This window comes from Saccopteryx leptura, chromosome 4 (genome assembly GCF_036850995.1).
Source record: "Saccopteryx leptura isolate mSacLep1 chromosome 4, mSacLep1_pri_phased_curated, whole genome shotgun sequence".
Classification (NCBI taxonomy): Eukaryota; Metazoa; Chordata; class Mammalia; order Chiroptera; family Emballonuridae; genus Saccopteryx; species Saccopteryx leptura.
In genome coordinates, this window is record NC_089506.1 from 29,635,354 (window position 1) to 29,651,925 (window position 16,572).

At 45.2% G+C, this 16,572-nt stretch overlaps 2 protein-coding genes across 10 annotated transcripts in view; one reads left to right on the plus strand and one right to left on the minus strand.

Annotated features, from left to right (window-relative positions):
* The window catches only part of ASH2L (ASH2 like, histone lysine methyltransferase complex subunit), a 30,744-nt gene extending 22,572 nt beyond the window's left edge, over positions 1–8,172 (plus strand). For 8 of the 9 annotated variants that reach the window (XM_066380334.1, XM_066380336.1, XM_066380335.1 and 5 more), the window contains 6 exons: positions 1,064–1,231; positions 1,533–1,726; positions 3,773–3,865; positions 5,216–5,314; positions 7,266–7,325; positions 7,427–8,172. In XM_066380334.1, coding sequence (XP_066236431.1) covers positions 1,064–1,231; positions 1,533–1,726; positions 3,773–3,865; positions 5,216–5,314; positions 7,266–7,325; positions 7,427–7,534 — 722 coding nt within the window. In that variant the 3' untranslated portion in view covers positions 7,535–8,172. The remainder of the gene's footprint in view (positions 1–1,063; positions 1,232–1,532; positions 1,727–3,772; positions 3,866–5,215; positions 5,315–7,265; positions 7,326–7,426) is intronic. The other variant, XM_066380338.1, reaches the window with a different exon arrangement.
* Positions 8,173–10,408: 2,236 nt separating this feature from the next.
* STAR (steroidogenic acute regulatory protein) lies at positions 10,409–15,818 on the minus strand. Its single transcript, XM_066380344.1, has 7 exons — positions 15,593–15,818; positions 14,488–14,598; positions 14,063–14,190; positions 12,840–12,998; positions 12,526–12,710; positions 11,857–11,950; positions 10,409–11,176 (listed from the first exon to the last, which is right to left on the minus strand). The coding sequence occupies exons 1-7, from the start codon at positions 15,654–15,656 to the stop codon at positions 11,063–11,065; spliced, it is 855 nt and encodes a 284-aa protein (XP_066236441.1). The 5' UTR covers positions 15,657–15,818; the 3' UTR covers positions 10,409–11,062.
* Positions 15,819–16,572: the final 754 nt, after the last annotated feature.

The window sequence follows — 16,572 nt, forward strand, 5'->3', positions numbered from 1 at the left end:
GATCCAGGACCACAACAAGGATAATATGTTGATAATTGGCTTATTTTTTTTTTTTTTTAAATAAATTTTTATTAATGGTAATGGGATGACATTAATAAATCAGGGTACATATATTCAAAGAAAACATGTCTAGGTTATTTTGTCATTAAATTATGTTGCATACCCCTCGCCCAAAGTCAGATTGTCCTTCGCCACCCTCTATCTAGTTCTCTGTGCCCCTCCCCCTCCCCCTAACTCTCCCCCTGTCCTCCCTCCCCCCACCCCTGGTAACCACCACACTCTTGTCCATGTCTCTTAGTCTCATTTTTATGTTCCACCAATGTATGGAATCATGTAGTTCTTGTTTTTTTCTGATTTACTTATTTCACTCCTTATAATGTTATCAAGATCCCACCATTTTGCTGTAAATGATAATTGGCTTATTTTGAAGATTTGTTGGTTAATTAAGAATATTGTATTAATGTTAGACGGAAGCAACCAGTGAAAAGTGGAACAATAAATGAATGCTTCCCTTCCCCCATCCCTTCTCTTCCTTTTTCTGTCTCTAGAAATCAGTAATTAAGCTGGATAGTTTGGTTGGTTGGAGTGTTGTCCTGAAGCGCAGAAGTTGCTGATTTGATCCCTGGCCAGGGCACACACAGGAGCATCTAGTAATAAATGGTGTTAATATTTGGGGAAGCAAACTGAGGATTCTTCACTATTTTTGAAAATCAAATTGTTTCAAAGGAAAAGTTGTCTTAAAGGATGGTTTATTCAAATCAGGATCCAAACACATTACAATTGGTTTGTTATATTTTAGAGAATAGAAAGTATAATTAATTTTAACTTGTCCTCTTTAATATAATCACATAATAAAACTAGGTTACTTAACAACTTTCTTCCTTTTTCTTCTCCTTTCCATCATTTTTCTCTAATGCTGCTATCTTTAAACTCAGTAACTAGTATTTCCAGTTCCTGACAGGTATTTCTGATCTTTCATTTTGTCCTACTGGAGTGTTTTGTGGCAGGTGTCTCCAGGTATCAAAAAAGTTCCAGGCCTTTGTTTTTATCTCCATCTCTACAGCTCCCCAGTTAAAGATCTCTGATGACCGATTGACTGTGGTTGGAGAGAAAGGCTACTCTATGGTGCGGGCTTCTCATGGGGTACGGAAAGGTGCCTGGTACTTCGAAATTACGGTGGATGAGATGCCGCCAGACACTGCTGCTAGACTGGGTTGGTCTCAGCCGTTAGGTAAGCTGGAGCGAGAGTATGGACATTGAAGCAAGGAGGGCGGTATAAGACCGGCTGGCTGAGTGTTACTACTTCGGGACCTATTGAATTGTGGGCATAAAATTTAATTCCTGACCGTTTAGGTACTTTGCAGTTCCTAGAATATTTTTTAATTCTTTGATTGTGTGAAATAGTTTGTTAGCAGTTTTACAAAATTGATTCCTCCATCCTCACCCCCCCCCCCCCAAAAAAAGAATTTTTTCCTTCAGTAAACCGGGAGTTGCCGTCCTCTGACTTCCTGCATATCTTTTTGTTGGGACAGGTAACCTTCAAGCTCCCTTAGGTTATGATAAATTTAGTTATTCTTGGCGGAGTAAAAAGGGAACCAAATTCCACCAGTCCATTGGCAAACACTACTCTTCCGGCTATGGACAGGGAGATGTCCTAGGATTCTATATCAATCTTCCTGAAGACACAGAGACAGCCAAGTCCCTGCCTGACACTTATAAAGATAAGGTAAGTTTGTCCTCCTGAGATGTTCCTGGGTTTGAAGATCTGTGGCAGCCATTGCCTGCAGCTGTGACCTATGGCTTGTGATACTGACCCGCTATTCATATTTTTTCCAACATTGCATTATAAAATTTTCAGACATGACAAAGTTAAAAGAACTTAAAAGTCAGTGTCTGAAAACCAATCATTAAAATTCTAATATTAACATATTATCAATATATTCTCCCCCTGCTCCATCCATCCATTCAGTCATCCATGTATTTTTTTTGGGGGGGGGGGGAGAAACAGACAGGAAGGAAGGAAGGAAGGAAGGAGGAAGGGAGGGAGGGAGGGAGGGGGGAGGGGAGGGGAGGGAAAAGGAGGGGAGGAGGAGGGGAGGAAAGGGAGGAAGGGGAGGAAGGGAGGGAGAGAGAAGCATCGTAGTTGCATCACCTTAGTTCCTTGGTGGCTTCTCATATGTGACTGACTGGGGGGCTTAGGCCAAGCCACTGACCCCTTGCTCAAGCCAGCAGTGTTAGGCTTCAAGCCAGGGACCCTGGGATCATGTTAATGATTCCATGCTCAAGCCAGCGACCCCATGCTCACGCTGGTGAGCCTGCCCTCAAGCCGGTGAGCCCATACTCAAACCAGCAAGGTTGGGGTTTCAAACCTGGGACCTCAGCATCCCAGGTCAAAGCTCTGTCCACTGCCCCACCACCAGTCAGGTCATCCATGTTTTTTTAATGCACTTCAGAGAATATTGCAGACATCAGTACACTCCCCCACCAAGTACGTCATGATGCACATCATTAGCTAGAGTTCAACCATTGTTTATTTTTTTATTTAAACTTTATGTAAAATAAAATGTACAAATTTTCAGTCACTGAGTTTTAAGTTTGACTCAGACCCCTCTGTGGATGTATAATCTGTCATCACAGGGAAGTTCCCTCATGCCCTCTCCCAGTCAACCCCAGTCCCACCTCTGTAGAGGCCACTGCGTTTTAGAATATTTTTTCCCATCGTAATTCTGTTTTGTAGATTTACTTGTTTTTGATGTTATATAAATGGTATGTTGTCTTGTGTTTGGATTTTGTCATTTGGCATACTGCTTTTGAGATTCATCCATGCTGTTGTATGTCTGTGTAGTTTACTTTTATCACAGGGCAGTATTCCAGTGTATGAAGATGCCACAATGTATTTATCCATTTTCCTGTTTTTTCCCAGCTTTTTTTTTGTATTTTTCTAAAGTTGGAAACGGGGAGGCAGACTCCCGCATGCGCCCAACTGGGATCCACCCAGCATGCCCACCAGGGGGCGACGCTCTGCCCATCTGGGGCGTTGCTCTGTTGTGACCAGGGCCATTCTAGCTCCTGAGGCAGAGGCCACAGAGCCATCCTCAGCGCCCAGGCCATCTTTGCTCCAGTGGAGCCTCGGCTGCGGGAGGGGAAGAGAGAGACAGAGAGGAAGGAGAGGGGGAGGGGTGGAGAAGCAGATGGGCGCTTCTCCTGTGTGCCCTGGCCGGGAATCGAACCCAGGACTCCTGCACGCCAGGCCAACGCTCTACCACTGAGCCAACCGGCCAGGGCTGTTTTTTCCCAGCTATATTGAAAAATAGTTAACATACATCATATCCATTTTCCTGTTGATGGATACTTGTGCTCTTTCAAGTTTGGGATTGTGAACATTCTTGAACAAATCTTGTAAACATGCTTTTCTTTCTTTAGGGTCTGTACCTAGAAGTAGAACTATTGGGCCATAGGGTAATTATATATTTATTTTTATGAGAAATTGCTAGACTCTTTCCATTCCTATCAACAATATCTGAGAATTTTAGTTGCTCCAGTGTTGCTGTGGTGAGAGTATATATGTATGTGTTTCCTTGAAAATTTTATTAGGAAGGCCTTTTTTTTTACCATGTTTAACAAATATATGCCATCTAGTACTTTTTAAGAAGCACATAGTTCAGAACTAGCAGAGATTTGTAATTTCTGTCGCAGAGCACATGATGCCGTGCTATTTGTGTGATGTTGCTGATGTTTCAGTGAGCCTTTTTTTTCTTTCTTGGTTTTCAAGGCTTTGATAAAGTTCAAGAGTTATTTGTATTTTGAGGAAAAAGACTTTGTGGATAAAGCAGAGAAGAGCCTAAAGCAGACTCCCCATAGTGAGGTGAGTCATGGTCACAAAAACGTCAGAACTAGAAGACCTTGCAGATTGGGACCAACCCCCTTAATGATAAGTGAGGAAAGAGAGGCCCTTCTTTCCTGCTGACACAGCAGAGGGAGCTCCCACTTGGCCTCCTGTGTCTGTGCCTTTGCTGTGATACTGTGCTGCTCTCGGGGATGACCAGGTTTTTCAGGAACACCGTCCAGGAAAAAGGCAGAAACAGAGTGACCTGATAGGGAAATGTACAAGTGATTGAGGAAGCAAGGCAGAGGGGCCTGTTCTTTACCAGAAGATGGTTCCGGTACTGAGGGAGGAACTCGGGAGTAGGTGAGGGGAGAACCTTGCCATGCCTCCTGGAGGCAGCCAGAGCTGTAATGGCTCATTGTGTCCTCCAGAACTTTCCCTGCCTCCCTGTCCCAGAGTTGTTGGGAACATATTTGCCCAAGGTCATAGCACAAAGAAGGTCTGACACATCTGGACCAGCCACAAGGGCCAAAAATAGAAGGGGAGGGAAGGGACAAAGTTCTGAGCTGGAAACATTTTTCAATAAAAACGCTGTGAGGAGTCAATAATAGAAACTAATGTAGGAAAAATTTTTTAAAACTAGAGTCCCAGTTGAAAAAGATAGTAACAGGAAGCAGTTAATAGATCTAAGGATGATATAGCTAGAAAACATAGCAAGTCCTCAAACGTCATTTTGTCATAACCTTGATGTGCTGCCGTAGAAACTTAACTCTTGCTTATATCAATTAGCCTGAGGTAAAATTGGTTTCAAAATGTGTTTTGCTACAGTTCCAAGAACCTGTTGATAATGTCAAGTGAGGAATTATTGTATAGGCAGGGAGAAGGTTGCTTTTGCTGGGAAGAAGAGAGAGAAAGTTACTTCAGAAAAGGTTCCTTAACCACATATGGATAGTGGTTAGGAGAGAATATTCAGGATAAAGGACAAAGAAAATGAGGATTCAGAGACTGACAGAATATCCTGAGAATTTTCAAAGTCAAAATACAGAAGCAAGAACCTGATGCAAGGGAAGGCAACAAGCTTAAGCAGGTATTGATAGAAGACCACATTACTTTCTATAAGGGTAATATAATGAACAATAGAAAGTATAACTAGTAGAAGTAGCATAGGAATGCAGAACACAGACCTGAAGACCAGCTGGACTAGTGCCTGTAAACAGCCTCTGAGGGACCTGATTATATAAGATGTTATTACACAGCTATATGCTAGTCTTGGAATACATTATTAACAGGATGGTGGCAGCACTTCTAATGGGTTCTCCAAGTGACTTCTTTTTGAGTTTGTTTGTTCTGTTTTTAAATTCTAAAGTAAAACCATGTTTTTTGTTACAGATAATATTTTATAAAAATGGTGTCAATCAGGGTGTGGCTTACAAAGATATTTTTGAGGGGGTTTACTTTCCAGCCATCTCACTGTACAAGAGCTGCACGGTATGTATCACTGGTCATCCTGTGAACAGAACTGGAGAACGAGGTGAATGGTTGTGATGAAAGAGCTACTGATTGAGTCCCAGAAAGAAATCTGAATAGCCTAAGTGAGATGGGAATGTTTTCACACTGACACTGTTTGGTCCAGAAACAATTGGATGTTTTAGGAAATGCATGCTTGGATCATGCAATTAGTGTATCCATACTTGTCCTTTGAATGTATTGTGAGGTAATGTTGTTATTCAGTGTAAAGGCTATATTTATGTGCAAAATCAATTTGGTATTACATATGTCATGCTAACCTACTATCATTAGTTTGTGATTGTTGCTTATATTCATTTAAAATATAAATTTAGGCCCTGGCTGGTTGGCCCAGTGGTAGAGTGTCGGCCTGGCGTGCAGGACTCTCAGGTTCAATTCCCGGCCAGGGCACACAGGAGAAGCGCCCATCTTGTTTCTCCACCCCTCCCCCTCTCCTTCCTCTCTGTCTCTCTCTTCCCTTCCCGCAGCCAAGGCTCCATTGGAGCAAAGTTGGCCCAGGCGCTGAGGATGGCTCTATGGCCTCTGCCTCAGGTGCTAGAATGGCTCTGGTTGCAACAGAGCAACACTCCAGATGGGCAGAGCATCGCCCCCTGGTGGGCATGCCGGGTGGATCCCAGTCAGGCGCATGTGGGAGTCTATCTGACTACCTCCCCGTTTCCAACTTCAGAAAAATACAAAAAATAAATAAAATAAAATATAAATATATGATTCAGTATGAGGGGGGGGGACTATCATTAGAGCCTGTTTGTTTGTTTTTTTAAATGACTTGAAAAGGTAATAATTGGAAGTTTCCAAGTATTTTTAGTCTGTCGATTAGGCACCATGGAAATAAAGTAAAGACATCTTTAGGTTATAAACAAAAATCAACACGTTTATTTTATTTACCCAGTTCTTTTAAAAAAAATTTTTTTTTTATTGATTTTAGAAAGGAAAAAAGAGAAGCATTGATTTGTTGTTTCACCTATTTATGCACTCATTTGTGTGTGCCCTAACTGGTGGTCAAACCCACAACCTTGGCATATCAGGTCAGCACTCTAACCAACTGAGCTACCTGGCCAGGGCTGTTCACTTAATTCTTCTTTTTTTTAAGTGAAAGTAGGGAAGATAGAGAAACAGACTCCCACATGTGCCCTGACTGGGATCCACCCAACAACCCCCATCTGGGGCCAGTGCCTGAACCAGTCTAGCCACTGCCTGGGAGAGGGGACAAGGGAAAGAAGAGGCAGGGGAGAGTAGGGGAGAGAAGCAGATGGTCACTTCTCCTGTGATGCCCTGGGCATCAAATCTAGGAAATCCATAAGCTGACGCTCTATCCACTGAGCCAGCCATCTAGGGCCTATTTACCTAATTCTTTTATTTCTTTTTTTAATTTTTAATTAAGTTGGAGGCAGAGACAGACTCCTGCATGCCCCCCACACACCGGGATCCACTCGGCAAGCCTCCTACAGAGAATGCTCTGCCTATCTGGGGCCACTGCTCCGTTGCTTGGCAACTGAGCTGTTTCAGTGCTGAGGCGAGGCCATGGAGCCATCCTCAGGTGCCCAGGGCCAGATTGCTTGAACCATTCCAGCCATGGCTGCGCTGTGGTCTAGGGGAGGAGAGAGGAACAGAGAGAGAAGCGGGAGGGCGAAGGGTAGAGAAGCAGATGGTCACTTCTGCTGCGTGCCCTGACCGGGAATCAAACCTGGGGACTTTCACACACCAGGCCAATGCTCTACTGCTGAGCCTGTTGGCCAGGGCCATATTTACCTAATTCTTGATGGACATTAAGGTTAAGGTGTTGACCACTTTTAGTAATATTAATATATAATGTCAGCGCTACCTCTAAAAAGAACAATTTCCCATGTCCCATTAACTTTTTCACTATAGGCTTGTGTTTTTTTCATGTCTGCTTGAATTGAATTTGTCCCAGGTTTCCATTAACTTTGGACCCTGCTTCAAGTATCCTCCAAAGGATCTCACATACCGCCCTGTGAGTAACATTAAGATGTCCACATGCATCCTCAGAATCTTTGTTACTTTCTGCTGTAATTACTCTAATCACCTCGTTTCTGTTTCTCATCCCCCAACCAGATGAGTGACATGGGCTGGGGCGCCGTCGTAGAACATACTCTGGCTGATGTCTTATATCACGTGGAAACAGAAGTGGATGGGAGGCGGAGTCCCCCGTGGGAACCCTAGCCAGGTCCCTTTCTTTGTAGACACAGACTTCCTGGGGAATAATATTGGTGGGTTTTCTCTTTGTTTTGTAACCATTGAAGATGTTATCGTGAAGATACTGCAGAACATTGCTTCTGCTCTTAGCAAGTCAAATGGCTGGGTGAGGCTGGGAGAGACTGCCTGTCCTTCGACACTGTCCCTGCCCTTGGTGACTGCTTTCATTTTGTGTGCCATATGCCAACAGCTGCTGACCCTCGGACTCCATAAGCTCCCTGTGAAACTGGTGCTGTACCATGTAACCCACCACTGAGACTTGTTATCTCCCTGTGTTTTCTAAGGAGTGGATAATATTGTCCAAATAGCTAACTTATTTAAAGGCATTTTCCCCCCTGTGGACATTGACTCCATCCCACCTGAATTCCAAGGAAGTGGTGGGCCTGTTTCTGAGAACAGCTGAAATCAGTGGTTGTACATTCCAAACCAATCAAAGAGCTTACCTTTGGGTGTGGGTTGTTTTTGTTACTAATTTTGACATATACTTTTGAACACTGGGATCTCTGAAACTACCAGGTCTCTAAAACTGTAATTGTGAAAGGAACTTGCTTGCAGCTTAAACAGTTAAACTCTTACCAAATAAAATTGTGATCCAGCGTGTGTGACACTTTGTTTCCCTTTCAAGTTGGGTTCCTCCTGGTGACAGTGTCAGGAATGTGGGCAGTCTGCAGGAAGGGTAGCCAGCACAGGAGGAAGGGACCAGCTCTGGCTTGCATCGCAACCCGTCTCCTGTTGCTCTCCCCTCTCCAGCCAACTCGGCCACCCCTTTGTCCTGTGAACTCAGGCTCAGGCGGTGAAGAGTAAAGGGTTAACGGTCTCCCTGCGGTTCTCCTTGAACATGTATGTTGATATGTGTGTGGCTTGTTTTCCTGCCTTGCTTATCTATTCCTTCCTATAGCTGATGATTAAAGGGCATTTTTCAGAAACTGAAAACTGGAATGGAAGAATGAATCTTTCATTGGAGTCCCTTTGTGTCTCCTGTTTGTAGTTCAGTGGCAGTACAGCCTCCCAGGATGGCCCCAAAGACTCTCGCTTATAAATCCCCCCTACGTTAATAGGTAGAGTGGTTCACCATGATAGGTAATATGTTGCCAAGAATCACCATATATTATTGCCTGTTTAAGAAATTTCCAAAATTTCAAGTGACTAGTAGAATCTTAACATAGTAGCTTTGACTAATAGTTGTGGCCACTCCACACTTTGTAACAGGAAACCTAACAGCATGCTTTTAGGCCGGAGTCTCGGCCTGTCACCCTAGACACCTATTATCCGTGGCTGGTCCTGAAGGGCAGACATGGTAATAAAGTGTCTGGGTCCTCAGATTTTGAAGAACTGTTAATAAGATGAGGGTGATGTTATTTAGAGGAAGCTGGAGGTACTATAACCACATATATGATTGTATAAAATATAAATTATAAAATATAAACATAATTACCACATATATAACCCACTTTTAAATGATAAAATTATTATTTTGTACATTTGGCTTTTACAAATCAAAGATAACAAGAATAATGATTTTGTTTATACTTCATGTTCAAAGAATATGTGTGTGTGGTTTGGTAAGGTCCATTTAAAGGACTTGAAGAGTACCCACTCTGTATAGCCCTGTATAAAACAGTTTCTGTAAGCAGATCATCATAACTTATTTTATTCCAATGTAAAATTAAACAAGTGGGAGAGTACTTCCCAGTCATCTCAAAGACACGGTTGCATAGTTCAAAGAAGACAAATTATAATCAAGCTCAAAATCATGTTGTGTGTTGAAAGCTTATTGCTTTACTATCACTGCTGTTCTCTTTGGAACCAGAGTATACATTGCTGTACACATCTTAAACAACCATTTTCTCTTAGCTAGGAGTAGATGATAATTCTGTTCTAGAAATACTTCTACAACTATCCCCTCATTCTGAAGCTGGACAGATAAGCAATAATTTTATCTATGCCAAAAATAGACTAAGAATCGGAATAAATAATAAATATTTCTAGTTGTAAAATTTCAATACTTCAATAAATATCAGAATTTCTGCTAATGCTAATTTGTTTAATAAATAAGATAGGCTTCCATTTCCAAATGGTATAAATCATTAATGCTATTATCACTGGAATGGAAAAGCTTCAAGTGGTATACGTTTTAGCAAAATAATACCATCCCAATTTTTATATATCTTTAAAGTATAAATTCTCTGAATCTTGGAAAGGGAATTCACTATCACTATATTACCCCTTCTTCCAGCCATCTCTCAGAATAGTAAATATTGACCTACTAGAGCAGAGATTTGGCAGACCTGAGCCAAGCTGAGAGCTGATACAATAGACTGAAGGAAAGATTCAGTTGCCTTATTAGGTCTAAACAGTCATTAACGAGAAACCAGTAAAATTCATTTTTAACTTTACCTTAGTAATACTGTTCATGCACTGATATTTGGCACTATCCTTTTTATTGAATTAATTGAGGTGACATTGGTTAATAAAATTATCAATATATACGTTTTAGGTATACAATTCTATAATACATTATCTGTTTATTGTATTGTGTTTTCACCACCCCAAGTCACCCTAACCTTTTAATTAAATAAATAAAAAATCCTCAGCAATAATCTTCCATCTTTTAGTGCCTATTAATCAGCTACCAGTTACGGAGTTCTTTTAAAACTTAAGCTTATGCTCGTTGTGAAAATTAAATGTTTATGAAAGTTTCTGATAACCGATTTTAAATAGTTGAATGACATAAAGTCCCCAATAGTTTTTCCTTTTAATGAGCTGTGGGACTTAAATTTAAGTTTTTGTCTATGACACCTTTAGTATGAAGTTCAGTTTACTCAAATAGGTTTTTTAAAGAAGAGAATTTTAAGCCAGGTACAGACAGAAGTTTTTGTGTTAGTTACGGTTCTTTATTCTGACTGGTGCTCATGGAAGCAGTTGGGAAACCGGCCTAATAATTAGTTTTGTGTTTTTCATCAAGAAAATGTAAACTAGGTCTTTGGGAGGCACCTGCGGTGGGGAGCTACTTGTCTTTGATCAAAGCAGCTCTGCGTGCTTGAGGGGCGGAGTTGCTGGAGCCCCCCTTGGAAGACCCTGCTATGACCACCCGCTGCCTGCAGGGAATGGAGCTCTTGAGCCCGTGAAACCCGAAGTCCCAATTCTGTATTTAGCACCCTCTCCGCTAGTAGCATTTTAAGATGTTTTCAGGTAGACATGTAAGGGCCCAGAGAACAGTTTTATATATATTTTGAGACCCTTAACCTTCATTTCACAACTAATCACTAAATCAAGTTAGAAGGCTCGTTCCTCTTTATATGAGTCCCATCCCTATTCTCTTGGTACTAAAATGTTACCAATTCGAGTCCTAGCATCATAATGTAAAGACACTGCCACCCCAACCACTGTCCCCAGATAAAGATCTCAGGCAGACTTGCAGGCTTCTGGGAGGGACTTTCCTAATGAGCATGCTTGCCAATGCAGCCGGCTCAGGTGAAAGCAGCGGGCTTGGCTTCAGCACCGGGCTTCAGGAGCAGGGCTGGACTCCAGGCGCTTGCGCAGGTGGTTGGCAAAGTCCACCTGGGTCTGTGATAGGACTTGGTTGATGATAGTCTTTGGCAGCCATCCCTAGAGTAGAAGATAGAAGAATTTGACCATCTTGTGGGTGGCGTTTCACTCTACACACCTCTGGACCCTACCGCAAACACTGGAATGGTTTGGTCTTAATCTTCCAGCTGGTCATGGGTGCAGCCTTGTAGTGGACCGTAGTCATGGGCTGGAGGACTACGTTGTGGCCCTGCTGTCATGAAAGTGTCAGAAGCACAGGATTTGCTCTCAAGACAAATTTCAGACCTGTCCTCCCAGCTGTGTAACACTGAGCTTGTTAGCACACCTTTCTGGGCCTAAGTTCCCTTTTTTTTATTTTTTAAATTACTGATTGATTTTAAAGAGGAAGGGAGAGAAAGAGAGAAACATCTATTTGTTGTTTCACTTATTTATGCATTCATTGGTTGGTTGTTGATGTGCCCTGACCGGGGTCTGAACATGCAATCTTGATGTACTGGGACAATGCTTTAACCAGCTGAGCTCCCCGGCCAGGGCTAAGTTTCTTTCTAAAGTAACTATAGTTGAAATTTAATATGAGAGGTAAGAGGGAATATCAAGTCATTGCTCAAATCTCTTCCCTCTTCAACAATCTGATTCCCTCCAAATGGAAATTTTTCCTATTCGGTGTCAGATAATACGGAAGGGGCAAGGTCCTACTTTTCTCTGACCACCTTCCCACTGTGCCACTCCCGGGCCCTCACCTTGAGGTCAATGCTGAGCAGCCATGTGAGTTTGGTCTTTGAGGGACTTCCAGCCAGGGGATGGAGCACCATGCAAGTGGGGCCATGCTCAGCTCTGACAATTGAAGAGAAGTCGAGTTAGGAGGACAGAGCTCTCTTATGCTGACTAGTTATACCAGCCACGTTTCTCGAGTGGCTTGTCTTTCCAAATTTATCAGAGAAGTATCTTTTGCCAAGGCTGATAGTTAACAGTTGGCATGATTACCAGCTTATCAAAACGTGCAAATTGGAACCGGAGCCCGGAGGCTTCCCGTGGAGTCTTTTAGTTATGGGTTGACTGGGAGGTTGGGGCTCCTGAGGAACGCGGGCAGCAGCTGTGTTCTAAGAGGTGAGGGTATTTTAATCACTAGTACAGCTGTACCTGATCATACCAGCTAAACCTCAGCCCTACCTCTTGCTTTAGGAAACTTAAGGTCCATAAACTTTCCGGGAAGGTCAGGACAAACTGGCTATATGTGTAGGGCTAATCTCGTATTCTTTCCCTGCTATGGAAAATGAGAATCTTCTTTTGCAAAAAGAAGCTGAGAGTAGGGACCAAGGATTGGTTTCTGGGAGCCAGGGATTCATCACACACTTGGCCCCCAGGCCCGTGTTAGGAAAGGGAGCTTTTGAGCCTGCTGCCAGTATTACCTGATCACACCTTTCTGTTCGGGCATCTCCCCAAAATGTGTGGCCATGCCAGCCAGGACACAGGTGGAGCCTCGGCGCTTGGCACAGCGCACACTCACAAAGTCACGGGGCCCCACAAGGTTTCCAGCGGATTCTGCAGCCAGCTCATGGGTGATCACTGTGTCTTTTCCAATCTTCTGCAGGACCTGCCAGCCCACAGGGAAACAATTACTACCTAGCCAGTGCTAGGGGTACGGCACCACCCCCCACAGCTTCGCCCACCTTTAGACAGGGCTCTCATGGGTCCCTGCCACTCACGCCTGGGCTCTTCTCACCTTGATCGCCTTGACATTCGGGTTCCACTCTCCCATCGCCTCCATGCGTTCCACAAGCTCTTCATACAGCCTCTCCATGGGCTGGTCCACCACCACTTCCAGCCGGAATACCTTGCCCACGTCGGGGACCATTTTACTCAGCACTTGGTCCCCATTGGCCTGCCGGGGAGAGAAAGGAGCACAGTGCCAGGCAAGACAGGAAAGGCACAGGGAGAAGAATTCCTAAATATCAGGGAACCTGGAACTATTTCTGATTAAAATAGAGTAGGTCATCTTTCCCGCCAAAGTCCTTGTACATCTGCTGGAGACTTCAAAAATGACCTACCTGTTCCCTCGGCCCTTATTTCTCAGTGTTAAATACTGAGGGGCATGGGCAGTCCCAGCAGAGAAGAACCTTACTCAAGAAGCTCAAAGGTCCTGGGAGAGACAATCCTGGGCGTAGGCAAAGTCTGGTCTACAACCTACTAATCACACACACAGGATGTTGGATGGGATCTTTAAGATCTTTGTAGTTCAGTACCTCATTTCACCCTAGAAAGATGTAGGACCAGAGAAGGTAAATGATTTGCCCAAAGAAACCCTTAGCTAAGAGCTAGGCCTAAAACTCCCATTTCTTGACTTCCAATTTAGTAGTCTGTTAACTTGAGGAAGGAGAGGTTTTACCTGAACTTTGGGCGATGGCAGCATTTAAGCTTTTGGTGAAGATAAAACCAAAGTCTCAATAGAACCACTGGTTTTTAACATGTGCCTCGTTACTGGCCCCCAGTGAAAGTGCACTCTCAGGAGCAGAGAGCCCCAGAGGCTTGGGCCATCTGTCTTCTAGTCCAGCCCCATTGCAAGGATCACCCCTGCAAGCTCAGCCGTAAGGCCAGCTGGACGACACAGACACTACCTTGGCTCTGCAACTTCCAGCCCAGGGTGGTGAGCTCTCTAATGCACACAGAATCTGCATTGCATGCTCTCTGCTGAGTAGATGTACAATGCATTTGGAAGGTATGTGAGGATACAGGAACACTTTCTCAAATGCAAGTCTCCAAGATATCTTTGATGGGGGAAGAAGTATTTGAGGACGTATTCTTGGGAAAGGAGAATTCTCAGGACTGCATGTTGCCCAGTGAATACTGCACAATGCAGGGATTCTGAGAGGAGCAGGGGCTCCCAGCTGGCTTGGAGGATGGCAGAGGAGTGGTAAGCAGCTGTGCTTTCCTCCACACCCTCCTTACCTGCTCGTTCTCCTTCTTCCAGCCCTCCTGGCCGCTGAGGATGCCCAGGGCCTTCTGCATGGCCTCCTCTCCCTGGCGGATATAGGCCAGCTCCTGGTCGCTATACAGAGTGTCTTCCAGCCGAGAACCTGGGTACACAGCCAAGGAGAGACCAAGCTTCCTACCCGTCCCCTTGCCTCCCACCAGCTTCCATCCCTTTGATCTTTGGATCTGCTCTTTCCTCTGCAGAGCCAAGACCAAACCACAGGATTCAGCCTGCAGGTCGAGTTAGACACAGCAGCTACAGGTGACACAGGGGATCTGGCCATGAGAATCTCCATTCCCACCCTCTTTAAGTGAGTAAGAAAGGCCACAGGGGTGGCGGGACTAGAGCCACAGGTACAGTGTTTGCCCCCTGGTGGAAGCCCAGAAGCTGCAGCACTTACCGAGCAGAGAGCTCCGCCGGACCTGGTGAATCCACGCACTCGGGGTTGGGCCCCCCAGTGCCCGCCGGTTCAGCTCCCGGCCAATAGCCAGCACAGCTTGGTGCCTCAGCCCTGAGGGAAGGGAAGGAAACTGTTGCCTAGAAGTGGGCAAGCCCCTCCTACCTGTCCATCTTTTCACAGACCTGGAAACAGGCTTGGAGAAGGAAGTGGCTTGGTCAGGAACATACTGATTTCTAGTAGGGACCTAGACCAAAGCCAGGTCAGCTGCGGGCCCAGTGCTCATTTCACTGCACCAGGCTGCCTCCAGCGCCCAGAAGTCTGCCTTCCATCTGGGCTGGCCAGGCCTGATCCTGCCAGAAGCAGGTACTACACCAGAGTTTCTTTCTTTTATTTTATTTTATTTATTTTTTAGAGGAGACAGAGAGAGAGGAAGAAAGGGGGAGGAGCAGGAAGCATCAACTCCCATATGTGCTTTGACCAGGCAAGCCCGGGGTTTTAAACCGGCAACCTTGGCATTCCAGATTGATGCTTTTACCCACTGCGCCACCACAGGTCAGGCCCAGAGTTTCTTTCTTGAAAGGGGGGAAAAGCTTTGTTCAAATCAGAAAAATCCCGCTACAGCAGGACAGTTCAAGACACCCGGCCCCTGAGGTGCAGCTGCCAGCAGCTGGGGTCTCTTCCTCCTGCTGTCTTACCCCCTCTCTTTTCCTTCTCCACCCCTCCCTCCTTCCTGCCCATGTCTTAGGCTTGCCAGTGCTGCTTGTCGGACAGGGCCTTCTCCTACATCTAACAGTGGCTAGGACTTTCCTGGTACCCCTGGGACCAATCCTAAGGAAGCCTAAGCCAGGAAGAGTTCAAGGAAGATTAGAGCCCTAGAGGGGAGGTCAGAAATGACAGAATCTGGAAGGAACATAGGCATCCTGATATCCAGTCCATTTCTTCAGGTCTAGAAGGGACAAGACTGATGCAGACTCACCCTATAAACAGCACAGCTGGGATCAGAACCTGAGTGGCTGGTCCCCAGTCCAGTACTTTCACCCATTAAACCACAAGCCTGATAGCTCTTGGTCACCCCTACCAACGTCCTCACTCTTGGGGAACTCACCCTTCATGTTACGCATGTATCTGTAGGAGCTCCCGGCACACAGCTTAAACGTTGCTTGGAGCATTGCTTCCTGGCAGCTGGAAACCGTGCTGGTGCTGCTGCCGCCGCCTCTGCTGTTGCTGCTTCTGCCGCCGCTGATGTTGCCTCTGCCTTCAAAGGTGGCTCCTCTGTTCTTCTGAGCCTGTCAAGGTTTGCCTCTGGGTCCTGCAGTTGTGGCTGGGACCGTGTGTTCTGTGTCTTAAATGCTCCCAGCTGAAGGCTGTGCTTCATCGCCGGGAGATAAAAAAGCCATCACTCACAGTGCAAAGGAAGGGGTCAAGGATAGAGGGATTGCCTCACACTGCTGCTCTGGCCACTTGTGGGCAGGGAGGGGGGCAGAACAGGGAGCGGGGAGGGGTGGGGAGGTTGGCGCCAGACTCAGCGGAGGGATGGGAGAGAAGCGAAGCCACTAAAGGCCGTTTAGAAAAAAGCGTCTACCATCTGATAGTGCTTTTCTTTAATTATTTTTATTTTTTTATTAATTTTTAGAGAAGAGAGATGGGGGGGGGGGGAAGAAAGCATCAACTCCCATATGTGCCTTGACCAGGTAAGCCCAGGGCTTTGAACCGGCGACCTCAGTGTTCCAGGTCCATCCTTGATCCACTGGCAGTGCTTTTCAAAGAGCACGTGGGGTGCTGTTTGAAACAGATTTCTAGCCCTCATCCTCAGAAACTCCAGACTGAATTGGTCCAGAATTGAAGCTCTGAAACCTGTATTTAAAAAGTAAAATTTGCCCTGGCTGGTTGGCTCAGCGGTAGAGCGTTGGCCTGGCTTGCGGGGGACCCGGGTTCGATTCCTGGCCAGGGCACACAGGAGAAGCGCCCATTTGCTTCTCCACCCCTCCCCCTCTCCTTCCTCTCTGTCTCTCTCTTCCCCTCCCACAGCCAAGGCTCCATTGGAGCAAAGATGGCCCCGGGTGCTGGGGATGGCTCCTTGGCCTC

What these genes read in the sequence shown, in the direction of transcription:
- STAR (XM_066380344.1), bottom strand. Translation starts at nt 15,656, where the DNA reads ATGCTCCAAGCAACGTTTAAGCTGTGTGCCGGGAGCTCCTACAGATAC. An exon ending in GGAAGAAGGAGAACGAGCAG is followed by an intron (nt 12,999 to 14,062) that starts GTAAGGAGGGTG and finishes TCTCCCCGGCAG; the next exon opens with GCCAATGGGGACCAAGTGCT. An exon ending in CGAATGTCAAGGCGATCAAG is followed by an intron (nt 12,711 to 12,839) that starts GTGAGAAGAGCC and finishes GTGGGCTGGCAG; the next exon opens with GTCCTGCAGAAGATTGGAAA.